Genomic DNA, 25,023 nt, shown 5'->3' with positions numbered 1-25,023 from the left:
TAGCACAGGAATGTATGACACTCGTGAATCCTGAGAATGCACTGGGCTGGCACTATTCTACATTTCGACTATGTAAACCACATAATATAATTGCAAAATAGGATGTTATGGGAATATTCTAGCAAGCTACCCATTTTTCTTATTTCCAACCAGACTTTTAAACCGAGGCATGCGGTGATTGGGCGTCATGGAGTCACGCGGTATTCAGTCGCTCTGCCCTACCTCGAGCAGTCGCTGAATGCGATCTTGTCTGCCAGCTTTAGCAGCGGTTCTATCTGGATCCTCCGTTCACAACCTACGACAATTACTGATAATTACTGAAGCCCTTTTCTTCTTTTGGAAGACCGTTCTCACCATGGGCGACAAGAAGAGCCCTACCAGGTATTTAACCGTGTACCCCAGTCCGTTTTGTGTCGATTTAGACTTGTTTTGCGAGAATTCCGTGCCGTTTGGGGCTGATATTCGGATGCTTTCTCAAGGAGTGTTTCTCCCTTTTTCAGTTTGTATGCCAGAGCTAGAATAGTGCACAGGCACTATGGCGGCTTCTCGCTCCCTACTCTACCAGACACTCTCAGACAAAGGGAAAATTTCTGTGGATACGCCTGGCATTCTAGGAAATTATATTCAGTGTCAACAGAACTCGTTCGAAGCTCAATGTCGAATGGACATTATTTGACATTCGTTTTGCTAGCTAACATGCTTAGCCCCGAGCTAAAATATGTAGCTAGTCTGCTTGCTAGCCATACTAGCGATACAACCAAATGTTGTATCTAGCTAGCTAACTAGCTAACCAAAATCATCTAGGTCGCTTGATTTTAGCCAGTGATGGATTTATTCAAGAAGCTTGCGCTGGTTAACTATTATTAATAATTCAAATGGATAATCTGACAACCAACCAATATTTTTATGTATTAGTATAAGTTTGCTCATATAAAGGTGGGGGTACTGCATGTCATCACCACTAACAGTCATAACTAATCATATAAATGATATGTAATAAACTCACTTGACATGTCTCTTTTTCTAAGGCCGAAAAGACAAGCTAAACCAAGTGCTGACGACGGATATTGGGACTGTAGCGTCTGCACCTTCAAGAACAGTGCAGAGGCTTTTAAATGCAGCATCTGCGATGTGAGGAAGGGCACATCGACAAGGTACGTCTGTAAGGTTATTTTGTTTACTCCTGCTGTAAAGCATCGCAATTGATTGAAATCGACTTTAATCGTTTACCAATTTTTGTATTAATGTTTGGACTTTTTGATTGATGTTGTAGACATGTTCCAGGGTGGCCATGCAATTCATTATTGTATGGATACTAGTGACTGAATGTAGTCGGCTAGGTGTGCTGCCGGTTGCCTCGGTAGCACAGAGGGGGGGTGGGAGGAAGATGAGGGACCTTACTTTATAGTAGCTGTAGAGCTGCTACAATAGAGCATCTCCCAAGGAAAGCTCTGAATTTGACTTCAATCAACGGATTGAAACACGAAATCTGCTGCTTTAAATATCTGTTAGAATGTATCACCTACCAGTCGGATTAAACATCAAACCATTCCATGGAAACTGTTACGTTGTTGGTATTCTCTGATTCATCTGTGAAATTAATGCCTTTCTCTTGTCAACCAATTATTGTTACTAACTACTACATTGTCTACTTGAGACCTATCATAGATCTACCATATCACTGCAGTAAATGTCTTGATTAGTATTTTTCTGGCTGGATATTGGTGTTATGAGTATTTAAAATGTTTTATTTCACCTTCATTTAACCCGGTAAGCTAGTTGAGAATAAGTTCTCATTTACAACTGCGACCTGGCCAAGATAAAGCAAAGCAGTGCGACAGAAACAATAACACAGAGTTTCACATGGAATAAACAAGTGTACAGTCAACACAATAGGGAAAAAAATAAAGTATATATACAGTGTGTGCAAATGGCATGAGGAGGTAAGGCAATAAATAATATACGATTGACAACATGTTAATTACTTATTTGAAATCCTTTGCTTTAGTTGTCATACTTATAAGATCAGTCATATGCATACCACAGCTGTACAAACCCATGATGGTTGTTGTCGACCCCCCCCGACAAAATCAATGTTTGAGTCAAAAAGAGCCCCTCTGAGGAGCCAAAGTTAGAAACCTATTTCATGGCTGTCAGAAGGCCCTCTGTTATGGGAAACTGAGATTACATAATCAAGATATGCATTCTGAATTTGACATGATTTCATGTTTACCACTCCCACCTGTGTTCTGGGGAATGATACTGCTGATAAGTTGTCTGTGTCAGAGTGTGAGTTCAGTCACTTCTAATCAGCTGCCTGATGAGATCTAGAGATGGATGAGTCATTTGTGAGCCTGCAGAAGAGTCCCCCCACCTTTCCAGCTGTGTTAGAATGAGTGCTCTGCTGACAGCTTAAGTCTGCCACTGGTAAAACACTGACTGGTTTTACCACTAATCGAAAGTTGTGGGTACTGTATTTACTTTTTTTTTTTAATGTTTTGTCTCCTTTGATTTATTTATTCTAACTAAATTGTTGCCTGTAGCTGATACTGGTAATATGTCACAATGTGGGTTAGCATGCTTTGTTGTTAATGGCAGGAAATGATGAGAAGCATGTCAAAACCCCTTACCATTGAGCTTTTGGCAGCAGCCCAATTGCCTCTTATTTGTTAAATGGAATCGCATGACATCACTGAAGTGGTTTGTCACAATCCCATTTGTTCTCAATTGTTCACCTTTGATGCAATTGTTTGCTATTTGTAACTCTGTCTCTTATTTATAATGAGCACTAATTGGGCATCTTTTCTCTGTTTGATGTAATCCAGTGGAGCATGGGGAGAGCAGCTTGCTCTCAGCAAAGTGATCCACACTTTAGGAGTGGGTGTGGTGGTGGTGGTTTGTCTTTACTCCTTTTATCTAGCTAGTTCTTTTGCCTGAAGGGGCCTTTGTGTGAAGATGACGTAATAATCTGCTCACTAATTACAGTATTTCTTTGCTGGTGTCGAGAGTTCAAAGAAAGCAGGCAGACTTATTTGCTTGGATGCGCACACTCATTCAGATTGTCGTTATTTTGTTTGTTTTAAAGCTAGAATCCTTCGTCTTTAACTTATAAATAACCATTGATTCTTGAGGAATAAAACGTATAAATGCCTCGAGCTTAGTTAAACTGTCGTATTCCATAAGAACCCAAAATACAGTGCCTTCAGAAAGTATTCATACCCCTTGACTTATGCCACATTTTGTTACAGCCTGAATTCCAAATTGATTACAATTGTTTTTTTTTAACCCATCTCCACACAATACACCATAATGACAAAGAGAAAACAACATGTTTTTATAAATGCTTGTAAATACATAAATATCTCATTTACATAAGTATTCAAACCCCTGAGTCAATACTTTGTAGAAGCACATTTGGCAGTGATTCTTTCTGGCTAAGAACTTTCCACACCTGGATGGTCATTGATTTTTGATCATTGCTAGACAACCATTTTCAGTTCTTGCCGTACATATTCAAGTATATTTAAGTCAAAACTGTAACTTTGGCCACTCAGGAACATTCCCTTTCTTCTTGGTAAGCAACTCCCATGGAGATTTGGCCTTGTTTTGGGTTGTTGTCCTGCTGAAAGGTGACTTTGTCTCCCATTGTCTGGTGGAAAGCAGACTGAAGCAGGTTTTCCTCAAGGATTTTGTCTGTGCTTAGCTCCATTCCATTTATTTTTTTATCCTGAAAGACTCCCCAGTCCTATACGATTACAAGCATACCCATAACATTATGCAGCCACCACTATGCTTGAAAACATGGAGTGGTACATATGTTTTATTGAATTTGCCCCAAACACAACTTTTTGTCCTGAATACAATGTGTTATTATTTTGCAGTATTACTTTAGTGCCTTGTTGCAAACAGTATGCATGTTTCAGAATACTTTATTCTTTACTCATATGCACTCTGTCAATTAGGTTAGTATTGTGGAGTAACTACAATGTTGCTGATCCATCCTCAGTGTTTTATCACAGCCATTGAACTCTGTAACTTTTTTAACGTCACCATTGGCCTCATGGTGAAATCCCTGAGCGGTTTCCTTCCTCTCCGGCAACTGAAGTAGGAAGGACGCCTTTATCGTTGTAGTGACTGTATGTATGGATACACCATCCAACGTGTAATTAATAACTTCACCATGCTCAAAGGGATATTGAATGTCTGCTTTTTTTAATTTGTCTTTACACTTCTACGAATAGTTGCCATTTTTTTGCGAGGCATTGGAAAACCTCCCAGGTCTTTGTAGTTGAATCTGTGTTTGAAATTCATTGCTCGACAGAAGGACCTTACAATTATCTGTATGTGTGGGGTACAGAGATGAGGTAGCCATTCAAAAATGATGATAAATACTATTGCACACAGTCAGTCCATGTAACCTATGTGACCTGTTAAGCAAATTTGTACTATTGAAGTTATTTAGGCTTGCCATAAAGAAGGGGTTGAATAGTTATTGACTTAAAAAAATGAAAAGTTGAAACATCTTAAATTATTTTGTAAACATTTAGAAAAATATATTTCTACTTTGACATTTGTGGTATTGTGTTGTAGGCCAGTTAAATTAAACGTTTTTTTAAAATTTATTTTTAATTCAGGCTGTAATGCAACAAAATGTGGGTAAAGTCGAAGGGTGTCTATACTTTCTGAAGGCACTGTATAAGCTTGTTTTACTCCAATGTTTGTTAACAACGTAAATGTAAATACTGTATCGCCTCAACATGGTTCAAACTATACATTTGAAATCATGGATGGTCAGTCCTTGAATCCATAGCTCTGAATTTGAGGTGTTACATTTCTCCTGCCCCATCCCTTAGCCCTTTTTTATTGAAACAGGGGCGGCGGAGAACTTATTGTTTACATTTAGGATTCTAGCTTTAAAGGTGTATTGATTTTTGTATCTTGTTATACAGACACTCAGCAGAGAGGTTGAAGTGAAGCCGCCTCTAGGTAGTTGAGGCTCTAAAGGATATTCACGAATGCATTTTAATGGAGACGCATGTTTTTCAACCATCCATTTCTTAGTCATCTTTTTCAGCCGCAATAGAAGATGGTTTATTAAGAACACTTGAATATCTAGACATGGGGTTTCTAATGAGAACTCCTCTGACTGTGTCCCGCCCATTTACCTAATATATTCTCCATTGATGTGTTAACAATTAGGGCTGGGAATTGCCAGGGACCTCACGATACGATATCACGATACTTATGTGCTGATACATTATGTATTGTAATTCTCACAATTCTATATATATATTGTGATCCAAACACGTTGCTCACCATGTCTGCTGCAGAGGGACAACAGAGAGCTATTAAAAAAAAACTTGTTTTGATTAGTCATGGAAATGAAAAGTGGTGAAAACAAATTGTCTCCCTATTTAATAAGATGAACAAGCTATGAAAGAAAAATACTGGAGTTGGTGCAGGTACAGCCAACTAGCACAAATAATATTGTGATATTGTCAACATTTAACTGTATAGATGGTACATTCCCCCCCCCCCTATCGCTATTAACAATGAATCTGGTACAAGATCAAATGATAACTCATAGGCTGATTGCAGCTCCTTCTGCTCAAACAGCATGTGGTTTAGATCTACATTGCCTACCAGTGTAGTAGTACTCGTGACTACATATTGAGTGTCTCGGTGTCAGATACATTTGTACTTGGGTTTTGTCTTGGACAGTGAGGTCTCGTAATTTATTCCCGAGAGCAGCGGTGTAAAAAACAAATGATCAGCTTCCATTCAGTCGGCCTGTATACCCACTTTTTTTTCCCGCCGTGGGCATTGCGTATACTCCTTAATCCCTGCTGATGCGTATCAAAGTAGTGTAGTTGGGGTAAACGACTTATCAATTATGTAGTACAGGTATTCCCAAACTGGGGGTACGTGCAATGCGTCAGGGGTACGGCAAATAAAAATGTGATTTCACATTTAAAAGTAAAATAAAGACAATGTATTTATTTATTTTCCTTCACATTTTCAAACATTCCAACGGGGCTATACATTTGGGTGAGTTTTATTTTTTTTCTTCTCTTGCCTGAGTAGCCTTGTTTCACTGCCAAAAATCAAATTAGACCATCTAGTGTTCAGCGAAATAACGCAATGTCAAATGCAAGTACCCTAAATAATTAACATCCAATCACATTAACCGTTACGCTCTCTTGGGAATTCCACTAAAGGGACAAATGTAGCTGCCGCTCATTCTGTTTGCTCGAAAATTGTTTAAAAAAAGTAGGGCTCGCGTCCAGAGACACATACCAGCTCTACTGGTAGTACTGCTACTACCAGCGGTACTACGCCTGCACCTGTCGACGACACAAGTTGTTCTGCTTCCACGATCACATCCAATGATGGCATCAGTAATTCTAAATTTGTTAGCCCAGCTAGCATGGACACTGACAGTTGTGAATCTGATGCAGCCGAAAAGCTACTGCCCCCTTACCCGGGAAAGCACCGGACAACAGACGGGGACGTTGGACCATCGAAGAGGCGCAAATATGATAACTACATTGATTTGGGGTTCACTTATATTGGGAGTAGTGCCTTTCCTCAGCCAGTGTGTTATATGTGCAAAGTACTATCTCACAACTCGATGAAACCTTCACTCTTGCACAGACATTTAGAAACAGAACATGCCAGTTTGAAAAATAAGCCAGGGGAATTTCTTTTGCTAGAATTAAGATGACTTTCAAATAGTTTTTTATATATATATATATATATATATAAAAGCAACAGATACCATTTTAGTAAGACGGGGCTAGAAGTGTCTTATTGGTGCGCTACCGAGTGGCTAGGACAGGCTGCCGCGGATATAGCTGGGACAATGCCTTCATCAAACACTGTTTCACGACGCATCACTGACATGGCAGGAGATATTTTGAAACATTTACTGCTTCGCATACAAGCCAGTGAATTCTATGCGTGCGTTACAGCTGGAAGAGTCAACAGATGTGGCGGGCCTGGCACAGCTCCTGGTATGTTTACGTTTATGGGAGGTCAATTAAGGAAGATCTCCTCTTTTGGAAACCAGGACAACATGAGAGGATATTTGATGGACAGCTTTGTGACATCAAATGGACTTTGGTTGTCAAGATGTGTTGGTATCTGTACTGATGGCGCAAAAGCCATGACAGGGACCATGTAACGCTTTTACTACATACAGAAGTGCGCTGGTTATCAAGGGGCAAAGTATTAACACGTTTTTTTGAATTGAGAGATGAGCTTAAAGTTTTCTTTACTGACCATAATTTTCACTTGCCTGACCGCTTGCACGTTGATGAGTTTCCCACACGACTGGGTGATGTTTTTTCTCGCCTTAATGATCTGAATCTAGGATTACAGGGACTCTCCGCAACTATATTCAATGTGCGGGACAAAATTGAGGCTATGATTAAGAAGTTGGAGCTCTTCTCTGTCTGCATTAAAAAGGACAACACACAGGTCTTTCCATATTGTATGATTTATTTATTTTTTTGGTGTGAAAATGAACTAAAGCTTATTGACAATGTGATATAGCGAAGCACCTGAGTGAGTTGGGTGTGCAATTACATAGGTACTTTTCCGAAACCGATGATGCAAGCAACTGGATTCGTTATCCCTTTCATGCCCTGCCTCCAGTCCTTTTACCGATATCTGAACAAGAGAGCCTCATCGAAATTGCAAGAAGTTGTTCTGTGAAAATTTAAATTAATCAGAAGCCACTACCAGATTTCTGGATAGGGCTGTGCTCAGAGTTTCTTGCCTTGGCAAATCGCGCTGTTAAGACACTGATGCCCTTTGCAACCACGTACCTATGTGAGAGTGGATTCTCGGCCCTCACTAGCATAAACTATATACATGCACAGACTGTGTGGAAAATTATTTAATGCTGAGACTCTCCAATACATCCCAACATTGCAGCGTTAGGTGCATCCTTTCAAGCACACCCTTCTCATTTAAACTCACTCATTCTAATGTTTAATAAATGTATTGTGTGTGTGTGTGTGTGTGTGTGTGTGTGTGTGTGGCTTACAATGATGGCAAAAAAAAAAAAACATTTGAGAGTGCGCTGACCCTGGTGCTAGAGTGGGTACGCAGCTGGAGGTTGAGTGTTTTGAAGGGGTACGGGACTAGAAAAAGTTTGGGGACCACTGATGTAGAAAAAGTATGCACAAAGTAGCCTACACAATTGTAAAGCAAGTGAAATGTGTTCACATGCGTGCAGCACATACAGCCTAGTTTCAGCGGAATATCATCTGCACGCCGCAAGAGTGTGCAGCTCTCAAATGGTTTTGGCATGGAGCTGCTCACAGAATCGCATCAGTAGCCGGTAGGAAAGATTTTTCATCTCATATCTACCAGTAAATGCTAAGGCAACAATGGGTATGAAAACCAGGTTTTGAAAAAGTTTAGTCTGAAGTGTTGGTTAGTAGGTTTGTGATGCGCAATTGTCATCATGCGCTGTTTGCTTCAGGGGCGTAGACATGGATGGGCCTGGGTGGCCGTCATTGTAAATAAGAATTTGTTCTTAACTGACTTGCCTAGTTAAATTAAAGTTTAAAAAAACACTAGGGAGCCAGGACCTGACGGGCCCAACCAATCAGATTGATGTGGTTGAAGCATTGTTGTAGACTTAGACTATCAATTTGCCTTTTTTCAAAAGAATAAAGTGCTTTTTAAGAGTTGAAAAAAACTCATAAGCCATAGGAAAACATGATTTTTCACACAGGGTGCCTTTCCTTTGCTGGGTGGGCCGTTTGGGAACTTTTAGGCAAAGTTAGAGAATACACCACTGCATAGAGCCTGATGGGAAGACCGCAGTCACATACAGCATGATGTTAAAGGATAACAATCCATAAACTCTGACATCCTAATAAGCCAGTAGGTCCCAATCATAAGAATACAAAAACTCAAATCAATCAAATGTATTTATAAAGCCCATTTTACATCAGCAGATGTTAGTGCTTATACAGAAACTCATTCTAAAACGGCAAGCAATGCAGAAGCATAACCATTAAGCATTTCCCAATCGAAATGTACAACTATTACTTCCTATTGGAAAAAGTATTTCTTGTTTAGCAAAGTTGCCTAAAGTTTAACTGTTGCAGACATGAAACAGTCATTTCAGTCAAAAATATATAATTCCCAGTTTATGCTACAAAACCAACTTTATGAGGTTTTAAAAATAGGTTATATTTGACTCAATGTTCCATGACTTTCACTAAGGCATTGTTGGCAGAATAGATGGATGCACTTCGATGCATGATTAATACATTTCTTGGTAGTCCAAAAAATATTGCTGTCAGATTGTAAATCACAGCTGGCCTGGTACATTGTTTGCTGCTTCTATTTGGGATGCACTGTTTCAGTTTCAATGACACTCTTCTGGACAAAAACGGGCGAATGTAACAAACGCTGGGAATATTAATTCAATCAAACTAGCAAGGGCAATGATCAGAAGTCAGTCATAACATTGCTAATAGGCTAGCGTATCTATTTATGTGGCAAGTTAAAAACACAGAGCCTAACATTAGCTAGCTAGGCCTATTGTTCTCCGCTGTGCTTGGGTTAGTAATAATCTGTGGAGTGGATCTATTTTCCCTCAGCATGCATTTTTTTCCCTCACTATTCTCAGTGTCAACAAAAATCTGTTTGAAAATATGAACACAGAAATACTTGACATTTTGAACTCATTATGGTGGTGATTTGACAATTACAATCATGGTCTTGAATTGGACTTGCATTTTTCTGATCTCGGCCATGACTCGGTCTCGATTTGCTTCGGTCTTGGTCTTGAATCGTTCTCGCTTTAGGTAGTCTCAAACACAACACTGTTGCCCACCTACTTGTCACTCTTTTGACAGATCTGCATTCCATGCGTCTGTATTTCAATGTACTCCAACCTGTAGCAGCTATACTATTATGTAGGTCGACGTATTGATTTTAATGGCTGCTGATAGTGAGTTAAAGCCCAGTGAGACTTTGATCACATCAGGAGTGATTGATAAGTTACACTGCAGTGTGTGTGTGCTGTGTATGTAGACCATGCAGCAGCCTATAATCTGGACCCCTGTCACCTTGGGTTTGTCCAGATGCCAGTGAGGTATCCCTGGGTCCTGTAGCTGTGTGTTCTAACAGCAACAAAATGCTTGCAATATCTGCATGCACGGAGAGGCTCAACTCTCACCAGCCGAGCAGCCAGAAGCAACTCATTGAACCTGTGGACCCAATCCCACATGGTAATGTAACATAATGCCCAACTAGGCTAAATCTAGCTGTGCACTGCCACCATACTCACTTTGATTCTCCAGCAAGAAGGCAGTGTGTGTTTGACCTGACCTCTAAGTTTTTCCTTTAATGAAGTTAGAATAAGTGTTTCAAGCATTTTTACACCAGAGGTACACCTTGAGTAATTTGAGAAAGGTTTACGTTGGTGAACACTGCAGTGAGGAGTCAGGTAGTACAGCTGTTAGAGCGTTGGGCCAATAACCGAAAAGTTGCTTGTTCAAATTCCCGAGTCGACAAGGTGAAACATCTGTCGGTGCCCTTGAGCAAGGCACTTAACCCTAATTGCTCCAGGGTCACTGTTGATAATGGCAGGCACTGGCTGTGACCCCACTCCGAGGGTGTCTCGGGGGGTTGGGATATGCGAAAATACACATTTCCAATTCACACGTGTATTAGTACACATTTTTACATGTATGAAATAGGAAAACATTTGTTGGCTACATTTCGAATATGACTGCAGCGTAATAATAATTTAGTGCGTGCTTATTTTTCCTATTTCACACACATACAAGTGTGTATTAATACACGTGAAATAGAAAAAATATAAGCACTGACTAAATTAATATATTTATTATGCTCCGGCTGTCATATTCACATGTAGCCAGCACCTGAAACCAATCACTCTGCTGCTGGAATGTGACACCTTGCTGCTTGATCAGTTTTCCTTATGACTGTGCTGTGTGTATGCTGCAGGTTGAGCTGCTCCAGGGAGAATCAATCAGGGCCTTTTTAACTTGATTAATGGTTGGTATCAGGGACCCGTGCTGTTTGGCTGTCTGTGGTTTTGGGGATAGGACGTTCCCTGTGCCTGTTGCGTGCCACTTTATTCCAGACATGTTTAGGAGGAGGTAGGAATTTTAGCTTAGTGCTGTGCATCAAGCTGGTGATTCTTGTATTCCTTAACCAAATAATTGGTATTGTGTTAACTCAGCTGTTAGATATGTACAGAGTGCAACCTGTTGGTGTGTCACATTGACGTTGTGATGTTCATATGTGTAAGTGAGTCTTTGTAAGTTTAGTGTGACAGTGTTAATGTGAGGTTTGCAGTAGCACTGAGACTGAACTTGCACGTTCACAAATGCGCTGCAAGATTAGGCTTCACCTAAGTGCAGGGAATGGGATGCATGTTTTACTCACTAGTGTAGCCGCACAGTGGAGAAGGAATTGATGTTAATTTCATTACAAGACTGTTAGGCCTACTTCAATATTTATATACTTTTCCTCTTTGACCATTTGGTAGGGTCATCCTGAAAGAAATGATAGCTTACAGCCTATATCTACTGTTTTGTACACTGAGTGTAAGAACACATGCTCTTTCCCTGACAGACTGACCAGTTGAATCCAGGTGAAAGCTATGATCCCTTATTAAATTAAAGGGGAGGAGACAGGTTAAAGAAGGATTTTTAAGCCTTGAGACATGGATTGTTTGTGTGCCATTGAGGATGAATGGGCAAGACAAAATATTTATGTGCCTTTGAATAGGGTATGGTAGTAGGTACCAGGCACACTGGTTTGTGTCAAGAACTGCAATGCTGCTGTGTTTTTCACACTCAACAGTTTTCTGTGTGTATCAAGAATGGTCCACCAACCAGAGGACATCCAGCCAATTTTACACAACCGTGGGAAGCATTGGAATCAACATGGTCCAGCATCACTGTGGAACGCTTTCAAGACCTTGTAGAGTCCATGCCCTGATAAATTGAGGCTGTTCTGATGGCGAAAGGGGTGTGCAACTCAATATTAGGAAGGTTCATGTTTTGTACACTGTGTGTGTACACACTTGTCTGCCTGCCTGTATGTTAAAATGATGCAATAAGGTCATTATAATCTCTGGATTTTACTACTGTCACATTAACACATTGTCAGGGATAATGGAATTACATGAGTGGGACATGCTGGCACTGACTCCATTTGTATCTCCAATCCCCGCCACACCACCAGTCCCACTCGCTCAGAGGTAATGCTTTAGTTTATCCAGCATTATCAGCATCTGCACTAAACCTTAAGCATGAGTGGGTAGGTCCTAGTCTTAATGTGTTAATTGGCAGATTTAGAAGTACTTAATTACTTCATGGGATTTGAGAGAATGTGAGTTAATACACAATGTCTGACAATAACTTGGCTATTTATTTAACCTTTATTTGACTAGGCAATTCAGTTAAGAACTAATTCTTATTTATAATGACGGCCTACACCGGCCAAATCTGGACGACGCTCGGCCAGTTGCGCGCCGCCCTATGGGATGCACTGGCTATACAGTGCATTCGGAAAGTATTCAGACCCCTTGACTTTTCCACAATTTGTTACGTTACAACCTTATTCTAAAATAGAAACGGATACGTAAATAAGGTATCTATTCAGACCCTTTGCTATGAGACTTGAAATTGAGCTCAGGCGCATCCTGTTTCCATTGATCATCCTTGAGATGTTACTGCAACTTCATTGGAGTCCACCTGTGGTAAATTCATTTGATTGAATATGATTTGGAAAGGCACACACCTGTCTATATAATGTTCAACAGTTGACAGTGCATGTCAGAGCAAAAACCAAGCCATGAGGTCAAAACATTTCTGCAGCATTGAAGGTACCCAAGAACACAGTGGCCTCCATCATTCTTAAATTGAAGAAGTTTGGAACCACCAAGACTCTTCCTAGTCTCTTCTGCCAAGCCATACTCATCAATGGGGGGAGAAGGGTCTTGGTCAGGGATGTGACCAAGAACCCTGTGGTCACTCTGACAGAGCTCCAGAGTTCCTCTGTGGAGATGGGAGAATTTTCCATCTCTGCAGCACTCCACCAATCAGACCTTTATGGTAGTGGCCAGACAGAAGCCACTCCTCAGTAAAAGGCACATGACAGCCCACTTTGAGTTGCTAAAAGACAATGACCCTAAGCACACAGCCAAGACAACGCAGGAGTGGCATCGGGACATGTCTCAGAAGTTTCCTTGAGTGGCCCATCCAGAGCCCGGACTTTAACCCGATCAAACGTTTCTGGAGAGACCTGAAAATAGCTGTGCAGCACCACTCCCCATCCAACCTGACAGAGCTTGAGAGGATCTGCGGAGAAGAATGGGAGAAACTCCCCAAATATAGGTGTGCTAAGCTTTGTAGCGTGATACCCAAGAGGCTGTAATCACTGGCAAAGTTGCTTCAACAAAGTACTAAGTAAATGGTCTGAATACTTATATAAATGTCATATTTAAATTTTTTAATACATTTGCAAAAGTGTCTAAACCTTTGTCATTATGGGCTATTGTATGTAGATTGATGAGAAAAAACTAATTGTAGAATAAGGATGTAACGTAACAAAATGTGGAAAAAGTCAAGTTGTCTGAATACTTTCCAAATGCACTGTATCCATAAGAGTGTGTGTGTGTCCAGGCTGTGGGAAGGAGGGGTGTGTGTTCTGCTGGGTGTGATGGATGGATGGCGGGGGGGGGGGGAGAGAATGTGTTCACTCAGCCAAGAGTCTCCTGGGGGATGACAGAATGGAGCACATCATTACCCAGGAAGGGAAGCGCTGGGCAGGCCCTCACACACACTTCTTACCACCACAACTATCTCTCTGGATCACAACTCTGTGGGTGTCAGTCACTTAACACGAGACAGGAGAGGAACAGCTCAGGAGTAGTGTCATCTAGGAAATATATTGGATTGTGTTTATTCAGGCAAGATTGACATTGAATAGGTCACATGTCAACCTGTGTGTAGAATAATTAGTCACTAGGAGACTAGAGCAGTGTTATGTCCATGAAAGAGAATTTGTAGTGTTTGTCTAGCATTAAGCACTGTTAGGTTTCTGTAATTGCATGCATTGTTTTTGTTTTGGTCCCGTTGTTTAGTCTACTACATGAAACACTATAAGATACAACATGCTTCCTGAGCAATGTTGCTTGTTGAACTAATTTGAATCAGGCCAACCAAGGACGGCAGCAGCAGGGTTATTGGGTCCAGCAGACTCTGGCAGACAGAGACAAACACAGTGGAGAGATTCTGCAGGGAGAGAGAGGAACTTGAGGTGAGAGCAACCGAATGAGGAATAACAATGGACGGAAGACTGAAACGCAGTGAGTGAAACCGCACCGAAAAGGTATAGCAGGGAAGAAATGGATGCATATGGAAAAATGGGATTGAAGAGGAAGTGGGTGATACCATAGAGGTAAAGAGAAGGAGAGAGAATGATACCACAGAGGGGGAGAGAGAGTGATAAACAGGAATGCGTTATGGAGCCGCTGATGAAGGGAGCTCATACATGCTTAGTGCTTTCACGACTGGCTGTCAATCACCCTGATGAGGCAGTTTGGAGCCTGAAGGTCAGACATGGGAGGGAATGTCTATCAGTGGGAGGTTAGACACATGAATGCGTTCTTCATTGAAAAATTGCATAATTGTTTCCCTTAAATCCATAAATATCATTTATTTTTTCCCCCTCTTGTCAACTGTCCCGAATAGTGTTGTCTCCCCACATCACCGTGGGAACTAAAATGTCACGCTCAGATGCCTTGTGTTGTGCTCTTCTCTGAGGGAACATAACGGAGGGCTGTGGTAGTGGAGGAGGGGTTTCTCCTGGGGCCCACTTTGTTCACTGAGTACCTGGGGCATGGGGGACACGTGGAGGCATCTCCCTTGGGGGGAGCAGTGTCCTGTGTCTGGAGGGGATGGATTAATGTTTAATAATGTCCTTGGCTCTAGCAGGCAGGCAGTGCTGCAGCCGGGAGCTTCACTCCAGGTGCTCTCTGCAGGCTCGTACACAGTATAGTACTGTACTGTATTCACCACCGGCTGGAGCCAACAGGCTCCACCCCACTAAGCAGTTCGCAGACTGGCTTATGGGAGCTGGGTCCCACAGCTTGTTTAACATATTACAGAACAGCCAGCTTTGCCTCTCTGCTCCGCTCCACCAGTCCATCTCTGTGCTGAGGGGTTATTTATTCATAGTGATCAAGGCATGCTACACATTTTTGACACCGACTGCAGCAGCTTGTAAACGTTGGTGCCGAACACGATGTTGATGCTCTGTTACCATGGTGTAGGGAAGTGTTCTGATCAAACAGAAGCCCAATGGATCACACCATGTTGAATCTGAAGCCTGTGCACAATGTGGCAGTCATGATTAGGCCTACACCAAGGAAGGAAATGCGACTTTTTATACCAAGAGAATTCAACTTGCAGATGGAGTGCTCTTGACTAAGAAAAAGGCTATTACATAGCCTGACATGTTAAAAAAGAAAATGAGTAGTTTTCGATTCTGATGTCTTACTGTCTGACTGCAGTTAGCTGTCCTTGGTAGAGGAAACATTTTTGTCTGTCTCCTCCCTCTTTGAGCTGCCACTGCTGCATGCTCCTGGTCTGTTGCTGGCTGGGAGTTATTGCCTATCCTCCACACAGCACGCGAAATAAAGAGCCATGTTAATGAGGGCTTTCCTGTGGTAATCTGTTTCTGTCAATCTGTCACAAACTGTTCAACCGTATATTATTTGTCTATCTTCCACTCTCTCTGTACTCTTTAGGTAGGAGGCTAATATTGACATGCAGGACTAGGTCCTGGGTAGTCCAGAACTCTTATGATTGGGACAATATAGTGGGTGTGGCTGGCGGTAACCATAGTTCTGAGTCTGCCTGGATTTAGAGTTTCGTGCTGATGACAGTCATTTCATTGGCTCTTGCTGAGTTAGACTCCACACCCCTGTATCAAGAAGAATTTAAGTGTCAGTCAGAGAGGAGACGATGTCAATCATTATCTATGGAGGTGTGAAAAGGAGGAAGGTTTTCGATCTAGGCTTATCTGGTGTTTCTCAGTGAAGTGGCTTGGTACAGACGCCTTGGCTATGATGTCCTGCATATTTAAATGTATTAGTCACACTCCAGTCTCCTTTTCACCTCATTTATCACCTGTTTTACTTAACATAGGCACATCTTAATAGGTGCTCAAGGTATCCTCATAATATGACACAAGTGGGGGGGGGTTCTCTTTTGTGCTCTATTGTTCCCGCAAGCAAGGGGGGAGGCTGATGACATCAGAGGGAACCATCAGACCAAATCCTTGAATGGCCTACACCATGAAGTTTCAACTTGTTTAAAAAAAAAAAAAAAACATTTTTGTCTGTAGATTTATTTATACGTGGGATATTGTTTTTCAACGGGAAGTGTAAGTGCGTATTTAAATCTGTTGGCAAGGTGAGTGTGGCCGGACCATGATCTGGAGCCAGCAAGCAGTGTTAATGGGACACAGAGTGGTGGTGTTCAGAGCAGCGGTGACGTAGCTGGTAAATAAATAATATACTGTACAGTAACAGCACCATGGGGCAGGCCAACTGGGAGCAGCGCTCCTATCATGCCAGCAACAACTCCATGGCTGAGTTACAGCTGGCACTAAATCATAGCTTAACTATTGGGGCTGTTTCTACTGCCTCTCTCTGAGCTGAGCTCTGCTGCTGCCTCTGACACAAATCTCTGGGTCTGGGACTGGGGTGACTGGCCGAGGAGGCGTGAGATTATCAATCAATCACACTCACTTTCTACCTCCAGCTCTCTGCAACAGCTTAGCCTGCCACAGGAAATGATTTCTGAGCCCGTTGGACACGGGAACCTGAGAACATGTTTACGAGTGTTTGGGCTGCATGCATCCTGCCAAATCCTGTGATTGATCAGTGACACTTCATGGGGTTAGTATTGCAGTTAGAGAGACAAATTGTTTTGAGTGTTTGCGTGTGTGTTGCAAAGTGACCTGTGCCAGTCAGACAGTACAAGCGAGGCTCCTCGGGGGGTGGGGATTGAGAATTGATATGAAGTTGCTCTTACCTTATCAAGTCACTAGGTTGCTATGACTGTCTCAACATCCAGATGCTGCTGAACGTGAGCATGTCGAGCCCGCTCCTCTTCTCTGGAGTGTGACATGCATTGACTCTGCAGGTGGAGTGAGTAGGCTAGCTACATTTTGTAGTTCCAGAGCCATTGCAGCTGTGGTGGGTGGTGCCACTGGGCCCTGCTCATCAGCATTCATCACCGTCTGCATGTTGATTGGAGCGTGTCGTGTGCTCTACGTCATGACGCCATAAGCGATTGATTGCCTTTTTTTCTCGGCTGGTCCCCCTTGAGGGATAGAGGGTGGGTTCTCTGTCTGTTGCAGAATGGAGATAGATAGACAGTTTGTGGGGATATGGCGGGAGCACGGGGAATTAGAGAGGTGGAGAGATGTGAGATGATATCTGGGACGTGCGATCTCTGAGTTAAACCACTCCAGCAGCCTTGTGAAAACCACTCTCCACAGACAGACCTCTTCAGGCATGCATCGTTACCAATGTACCCAACCAAATTAGACAGAAAATGAACCATCTCAAACCTGAGGGCCATGTCTAAAATATGTATTGGCCAGCGCCAGCTGTAACAGCCACACTCAGTTATCAAGTTTCTGCTCGTTTTACTTTTTTAAATTTAACCGTTATTTAACTAGGCAAGTCGGTTGAGCAAATTCTTATTTACAATGACGGCCTAGGAACAGTGGGTTACCTGCCTTGTTCAGGGGCAGAAGGACAGATTTTTACCTTGTCAGCTTGGGGATTCGATCTAGCAACCTTTTGGGCCCAACGCTCTAACCACTAGGCTACCTGCCGCCCCTGAACCTGATCCACTTAAAGATAAGACTCTCAGAGAGAGAGAGTCTCAGTCAGTACCTCATCTGTATTGCAGTCAACAGGCAGGCTACATTTTCTATGAGCCAGACAGCGCTTGTTTATCAGTTCAGTCTGAGGCTTAGAGCGAAGCATCAGAAATGATGTAGGTCCCCATCTGTCCTCAGACCTGCAGAGTTCCTTTAATCATGACACCCTGAACAGCTAGACAATAAAGAGGACTTCCTGCCAATGCAGTAGATGAGATGGGGAGGCTATACCATCTTTGCCATGGGTGGATGTGCCTCCTGAGTAACTGGCAAACCATGCACCGTTCAAGGGGTGGGTGGGTCGGTGCATACGTGTCTGGTTTTCTCTGGTATTTCTCACGGAGCTGTGACTCTCTGGCCTGTCGAGAGTCAGGTCTTTGAGCCTGTGTCTGTCGCTCTCTGGTCTTCTGTCTCTGCCCTCTGAGACCCTGCTCTGATTTTAAGTAGGGACTTAAAATATGCTGTCCTTACAGTTGACTCGTGTTTTAGGAGAATAAACTGTTTTTCATGAAACACCCGTTGTAACCTCTCAGGTGGAAGAGTGATGAGCTTCCACTGAGCCTTTCATCCTAGAGCTTTGTATTCATCCACGAAGACACTAATTTGTCTCCCTCTCTGATTTATGACGCATTTGCTTGCTGAATGTGAATGGTTGGGCTCAAAAAGAATAGGCTAGGTGTGTGTGAGAGAGACCACAGAGAGCAACAGTGACTTCATTCTGCTTGCTCTGGTTGGCGCACCAGCTAGCCAGCTTGAGTGAGCGGCTGCACGTCCCTGTGGATCCCAGTCTGACAAATGGGGCCAACGCTGCAGTAATCAGATTAGAGGACGTAAATGACGGGCTGCAAATGTCCCACCTTGTGATCTCCCACATTCATTTTATTACAGCACTGAGCTAATGAGATTACCCTTCAACCAGACCAGCCGACCAAGAGCTGTCACTTACACCCAGCCAGCCAGCCTGTGGCTCAATCCAGCCAACTCCTTATAAGATGATGCAGTGTGTGTGTTGCTATGTGGTCAGGCAGGGGCTGTCGTCATGTCAGCCCTGGCCCTGAGTGAGCCCAGCCTAGAGATGCTGCTGCCTGCTAATCCCTGTTTGTTCCCTGGCTTCTACAGGAAACCCAGGATCAACTCCCAGCTGGTGGCCCAGCAGGTGGCTCAGCAGTACGCCACGCCTCCCCCACCCAAGAAGGATAGGAAGGAGAGGCCTGAGAGGGAGCACGACCCAGACGGGGAGCTGGTGGATGGGGAGGGGGAGCACCATGAGGGAGTGCGTCCGGAGAGAGTGAGGCCAGATGAAGGAGAACCTCCCCTGGATAAGGGCAGGAAGGACACATCTGACAATGACAAAGCAGAGAAAGTGAAAGAGGAGGAGGAGGAGAAAGTGAAAGAGGATGAGAAAGAAGAGAAAGAGATCAGCCCAACCAGGCCCATCACCAAGAAACCCAGCCTCAAGGAGATCAGCCCAACCAGTCCCATCACCAAGAAACCCAGCCTCAAGGAGATCAGCCCAACCAGGCCCATCACCAAGAAACCCAGCCTCAAGGAGATCAGCCCAACCAGGCCCATCACCAAGAAACCCAGCCTCAAGGAGATCAGCCCAACCAGTCCCATCACCAAGAAACCCAGCCTCAAGGAGATCAGCCCAACCAGTCCCATCACCAAGAAACCCAGCCTCAAGGAGATCAGCCCAACCAGGCCCATCACCAAGAAACCCAGCCTCAAGGAGATCAGCCCAACCAGTCCCATCACCAAGAAACACAGTCTCAAGGAGATCAGCCCAACCAGGCCCATCACCAAGAAACACAGCCTCAAGGAGATCAGCCCAACCAGGCCCATCACCAAGAAACCCAGCCTCAAAGAGATCAGCCTAGCCAGGCCCATCACCAAGAAACCCAACATCAAAGAGATCAGCCTAGCCAGGCCCATCACCAAGAAACCCAGCATCAAAAAGATCAGGTCAGTGTGTAGTTATAGAAATAACATGTCTGTACGGAGTCAGTGTTTGTTTAAGCATCATCCCTCTATAGACATGAACTTTACTAATATAACTCCTGTGTTTGCCTGTGCAGACCCAAGACAGACATTCACCAGAGTCCACCTAGTGATAAACACAGTGTACAATCTGGGAAGTCAACAACCAAGACCAACAACTCTCACATCTCCAGGTGGGACATTCTTCTCTCTGCTACTAGTACTGACAGTATCTTGCAGTTGGACATTGTGAAAACCTGTCATGGCATTTAAATTGCCACTCGTATAAGCTATTCTTAAAGGCCAATGTTGGAAAAAATCAAGTTATTCATAAATTATATTTGTATGTTCTACACCCACTCTCACTTCCTCCCTCTTCTGGTTGATCTTGTTATTGCTCACGTTGTTGTTGTTGTTGGAATGAGCAGTTGGGTCTAATCACCAACACTGGTCTGGCAACGTCTATGGTTGTATCTTAGTAAGACAGGTTTATCAATGTAATTCTAACCCTGTGTTTCCCCCTGCTGACTAGGCCCAAACTGAAGAATATTGACCGAAGCACTGCCCAGCAGCTAGCGATAACGGTGGGGAACGTGACGGTCATCATAACAGACTTTAAGGAGAAGACCCGCTCCTCCTCCACATCCTCGTCCACCGTGACGTCCAGCGCAGGCTCTGAGCAGCAGCATCAGAGCTCCGGCTCCGAGAGCATGGACAAGAGCTCGACTCGCACCTCCACTCCCAAAGGAGAGCTCTCTGTGGGGCATGATGAGTCCTTCTGAGCCCTCCAGTCCAGATGTTCTCAGAGGACTCTGTGGATGGGATCCCTTAGGGGGAGATATTTCACCTTCCTACTGCTGCCCTACCCCCTGCATCCACCTCCATTCCATCACCATCCCTGGATGCTGAGAGAGCTCGCTGATTGGAGCAGTCTGATTGGAGCAGCCCCAGCGTGTGCATGCCTGATGGTTAACGGCTAACCATGGGTACACGTTGTGCATGGCCCATGCGGGAGAGTGGGGCTGACAGGAATAATGTATTGTTTTCTATTTGTATGTGGATGTGCGGCTGATTCAACATTTTTGTTTTTGTATAAAGAAATTATCTGCACAATAACCACCACCATTTTAACAACTCTGAAATATTATTACCCTTATTTATTACTTGTTTCACCTGTATACTTTTAGACTTCTTTTGTTGACGCTTTGCTTTGTAGTGCTACCTATCGCTCCCTTTGACACTAGTTTTGATGGTTGTACTGGTAGGATAGGACAAGGCTTGATACACCCACACAATGGTGCTAGATAGAGACACTGTGAAACAGTTTCCAACGTGGGACTGTCGTTCACACAATACAACAGCGCTAATAACCCAGAAATTCTCTCGCTCTCTTTCTCTCGTCCTCTCTTTCTCACACTATCACTCTCCTACAGTGAGAGTGTGGACCTCTGTGTAGTCTGGTCTTTCAGGTTGATATGTAGAGGTCAATGTGCAGCATAAAAAGGTTACCTGTTTGATTTGAAAATCCTACAATGTAAACTCGACACACCCAAACCTTTTCTTCTAGCTTTCTTTGTCTATGATTTAGTTTGATATAGAATTGATCTTTATATAGTCAGTGTCTCCTGTCCTTAACTGTATAGTGTAGGCTATTGTGAAAAACACTAAAGTTGTTGATGTTTTTTGCATTCTGTCGCTTCAGTATTGGTTAGCCAGTTGAGGGATGGAGTGGTGCCCTCTGCTTTGAGACAGGTTTATTTCTGTAATGACTGAAGGAAAGCTAAAGTTTAGATCCACCTGTTAAGACCAGAGTTTGAACTGTAATATAGTGATTCCCTGTACCGTTTATAATATCCAGCTGACGCTAAGGGACTTCAGCTTGTAATAAGTCCTAGCTAACGTTTAGCCTACTAATCTTCTTTTCGAATTCTGTTTACAAAGTTGTAATTTTCCGGTCCATTTTGTGCAAATGCCTGGACAGATTGAGAATTGATTTGAGTGACTTATTCTGATAAGATATATTTAAGACTCCAATATTTAGGCAAATGAAGGCAGAAACATTGCAAGTAGATGATATAATAGATATTGCATTTTGTTTTGAATTTTCAAAGCAGTTACAGCTTACCTAAATAACCAATTAAATGGTTCTAATTCTCCTTTAGACAAATATAGACAAACACAATTTCCTCTTAACTGTAATAAATTGTATAAAGAATAAATGTGTATATGATATCTTAGTTTTATTTATTGAAGGACCAAAGGAATTTCATAATGACATGATACATAGACAAATGAATAACAATTTGAGATGCAATTATAAAATGTGTGAAATGAAATACATTTTAAATAAAGACTAATATAATCCATTTTAATTGTGTAATTATTTTCCACTTTTTTAACAACTCAACTTTTACATAAACCTGAGGATCAGCTAAACTTGACATGTTTTCTGAGCTATATTGAACACCTAACCATTATTTCAATCACAAGTGTCTACTTGGAGAACACAAGTTAGTTGCTCTGCTCAGTGAACGCTAGACTAGAGGCAATGAGAACCAGTCATTAAGCAGAGAGCTGTATTGAACTCTGCAGTGTTTCCAGAAGCTCTTGGAGCCCTGGAGAACCCTGTGATCTGAGCCTCTGCTCTGCTCCACTCCTGTCCTCAGTATAGTATCTGCCCCTGCAGAGAACCAGTTGACCTGAGCAGGCCAGTTTAATCTCTCCCTACAGACCTCTAAAGCAGGTCAGGCAAGTTGGGCATGCCCTTCTAATTTAGACAGTAAAGGCTTTAATGTCTATTTTCAGTTGTAGAGAATATAATCATATTTGTGTAGTGTGAATAAGCAATGTTTGTTGTCCAATAAGCATACGTTGTAACTTCAGACTCCATGAGTTTCATTTTGCTGTTCAGCCATATGATTATATGTATTTAAACTACATTTTTTGCAAAGATATGGTCTCAAGACTGTTGAATGAGGGAGGATATGCAAAATGCAATGTGAACAGGATTATTGAGGTGTCTGGCTGAGATATAAAGAAAATTATGTTATCAATCATTTTTACTGAGAATATTAACTGTTTGCTTTTTAATGCAATCTAGAAGAAATTGGCCTAAAAAGCTATCTTTCACATGCCTTACCTGCAACCATATTCACTTGACTGACTTCTGTGACATTATATAATTGATTAATTGTATGTTAAATTATTGGAAAATGGGCATTTGTAAACTTTGCTTGTATGTATAATTTAAAATTGTGCAAGAGCCATCGTGAGAATAATGGCGTTGAAGCTGAACAGTTTTCTTTGTTTCTTTTACGCGCAAGCAGTTATGTTCTTGTGTGCGACCAGTAACCTTAATTTACTGTGTAAAGATGGTTACATTTTTTAGCTTTGTTTGTCAGAGACCCAAATATAGAATGCTTGTTTACTGACTATATAACATTAATCTCGTGAATTTCCAATTTAAATGTATTATACAAGCTCTTTTGATTTTCCTCTATTATGTCTTGTACAATGCTTTTAAAGTTAATGCTCAGTAAAAGTATGTAGGGTCTGTATATTTATACATTTTTTGCTTTCTGTTTCCTTTCTTACTACTAGCTGATGTGTCATTGGTCACCCTGTGAGATGGTGCCATTACTTCCATAATGTGGAAATGTATGAAGCAAATTTCACAGGATCACCGCTTCTTGTCTACTAGCTTATACAATGTTGAATAATACATGTTACCTGGCATGTGCACGACTTTACGCTTATTGGCTACCTTATAATTTCCTCTGCTTCAAATAGAAATGTCTATTTATGCATTTTAAGTGTAGTTTTTCACAAATAAAATTGTTAAAGTTATCTATTCCTTGGGTGTTTTTGTAAAATGTTTCTTCCTCAGATTGAGCAAGGTGACCTGAGCTGTAGCTTCCATGTTTTATCAGTCATATCTGGCTGCATTCACAGATCAGCCATCACGACCATCTCCCGCACTGTCACTGATTGAGATGTCTAAGTGTATGAGGAGGGAGGGAGGTGAGAGTGGGGCTGTTTGAGGGGGACAGTGCAGTGACAGGGATCCTTACACGTGGACGCTCCCAGGCAAGTCTGCTAGGGAGCACCTTCCTCCCTAGAGGCTGTTTCGCAGAGCAGCAGGCCAGTGGAGCTCTTTCAGACAGTGGGATGAGGCTGAGCTCAGAGCAGAAGCAGCAGCCCTCTGCTGTTTGTCATAACCTGGATGACAATATGTTACGAATTTGCAAAACATGTGTTAGGAATTCTAGCTAGATGACTAACGTTAGCGACCTGGTTAAGTTTAGCTAGGCTAGTGGTTAGGGTTACGTTTTGGAGTTAGGTTAAATGGTTAAGGTTAGGGGAAGGGTTAGCTAAAAGGGTTCAATTTAGGGAAGAGTTAGGATTAGGTTTAGCTAACATGCTAAGTAGTTGTAAAATAGCTAAAAAGAAGTAAGTAAGTAGTTGAGAAGTTGCTCATTAGCTGAAATGCTAAAGTTGTCCTTGACGAGATTCAAACTTGCAACCTTTTGGTTGCTAGACGTTCATGTTATACACCCAACCATTTGAGTGTCCCGGATGTACGTTTACTATGTTATGTCTACTCTGAGACCAGGCTTCTCAACTAAGTATAAAGAGCAACTAAGTAGAATTTTACACATAAATCATAAAACCTTGCTGCCCTTTCTCCTATTCCACCTGTTGTTGTGGCTCTAGTCTCAGATTGTACAGTAGTTATTGTGGTTCAGTACAGTCCTTGTAAAGTCTTTGGGCTATCCAGTGACAGGGTTTGGGCTTCCCTGCTGTTTACTCCAATCTGCCTGTCTTCCAGACTCTCCCCTAGAGAGAGGGACTCTCTTCAGAATGGCTTCTGCTACACTCAGGTCCCAACAGATGGCTCTCTTCCTCTGGAGAACCTCTCCTCCAGCCAAGACTTCACCGGCCTGCACTGCACTGTGAATTAATCCATATGGTGAGGAAGGGGAGAACATCTGCAGATAAGAGAGCAGCTTTTATGCGCAGAGGAAATCATGAGACCTAATGCTGAACAATTTGTTTAACAGAAAGAAAATGTGCCTGATG

The 25,023-nt window shown here is 42.5% G+C and overlaps 1 protein-coding gene across 2 annotated transcripts; it reads left to right on the top strand.

Moving 5' to 3' along the window:
• The first annotated feature begins 190 nt into the window (after positions 1-190).
• LOC106565733 (RING1 and YY1-binding protein B) lies at positions 191-23,790 on the top strand. 2 transcript variants are annotated; one of them, XM_045691834.1, is made up of 6 exons: positions 191-381; positions 1,029-1,154; positions 19,087-19,398; positions 19,444-19,929; positions 20,043-20,138; positions 20,477-23,790. In XM_045691834.1, the coding sequence occupies exons 1-6, from the start codon at positions 239-241 to the stop codon at positions 20,724-20,726; spliced, it is 1,413 nt and encodes a 470-aa protein (XP_045547790.1). In that variant the 5' UTR covers positions 191-238; the 3' UTR covers positions 20,727-23,790. The 2 variants fall into 2 exon arrangements, with proteins under 2 accessions (XP_045547790.1, XP_013988645.2); XM_014133170.2 differs by having other exon boundaries at positions 19,087-19,929.
• Positions 23,791-25,023: the final 1,233 nt, after the last annotated feature.

The sequence above is a fragment of the Salmo salar genome, chromosome ssa12, assembly GCF_905237065.1.
Source record: "Salmo salar chromosome ssa12, Ssal_v3.1, whole genome shotgun sequence".
Lineage (NCBI taxonomy): Eukaryota > Metazoa > Chordata > Actinopteri > Salmoniformes > Salmonidae > Salmo > Salmo salar.
This window is presented reverse-complemented; position numbering and strand designations above follow the sequence as displayed.

Bases quoted from the DNA above. Each gene is read 5' to 3' on its own strand.
- LOC106565733 (XM_014133170.2), top strand. From the start codon at position 239: ATGCGATCTTGTCTGCCAGCTTTAGCAGCGGTTCTATCTGGATCCTCC. The intron at 382-1,028 runs GTATTTAACCGT...TCTTTTTCTAAG, and splicing joins GACAAGAAGAGCCCTACCAG to GCCGAAAAGACAAGCTAAAC. The intron at 20,139-20,476 runs GTGGGACATTCT...CCTGCTGACTAG, and splicing joins AACAACTCTCACATCTCCAG to GCCCAAACTGAAGAATATTG.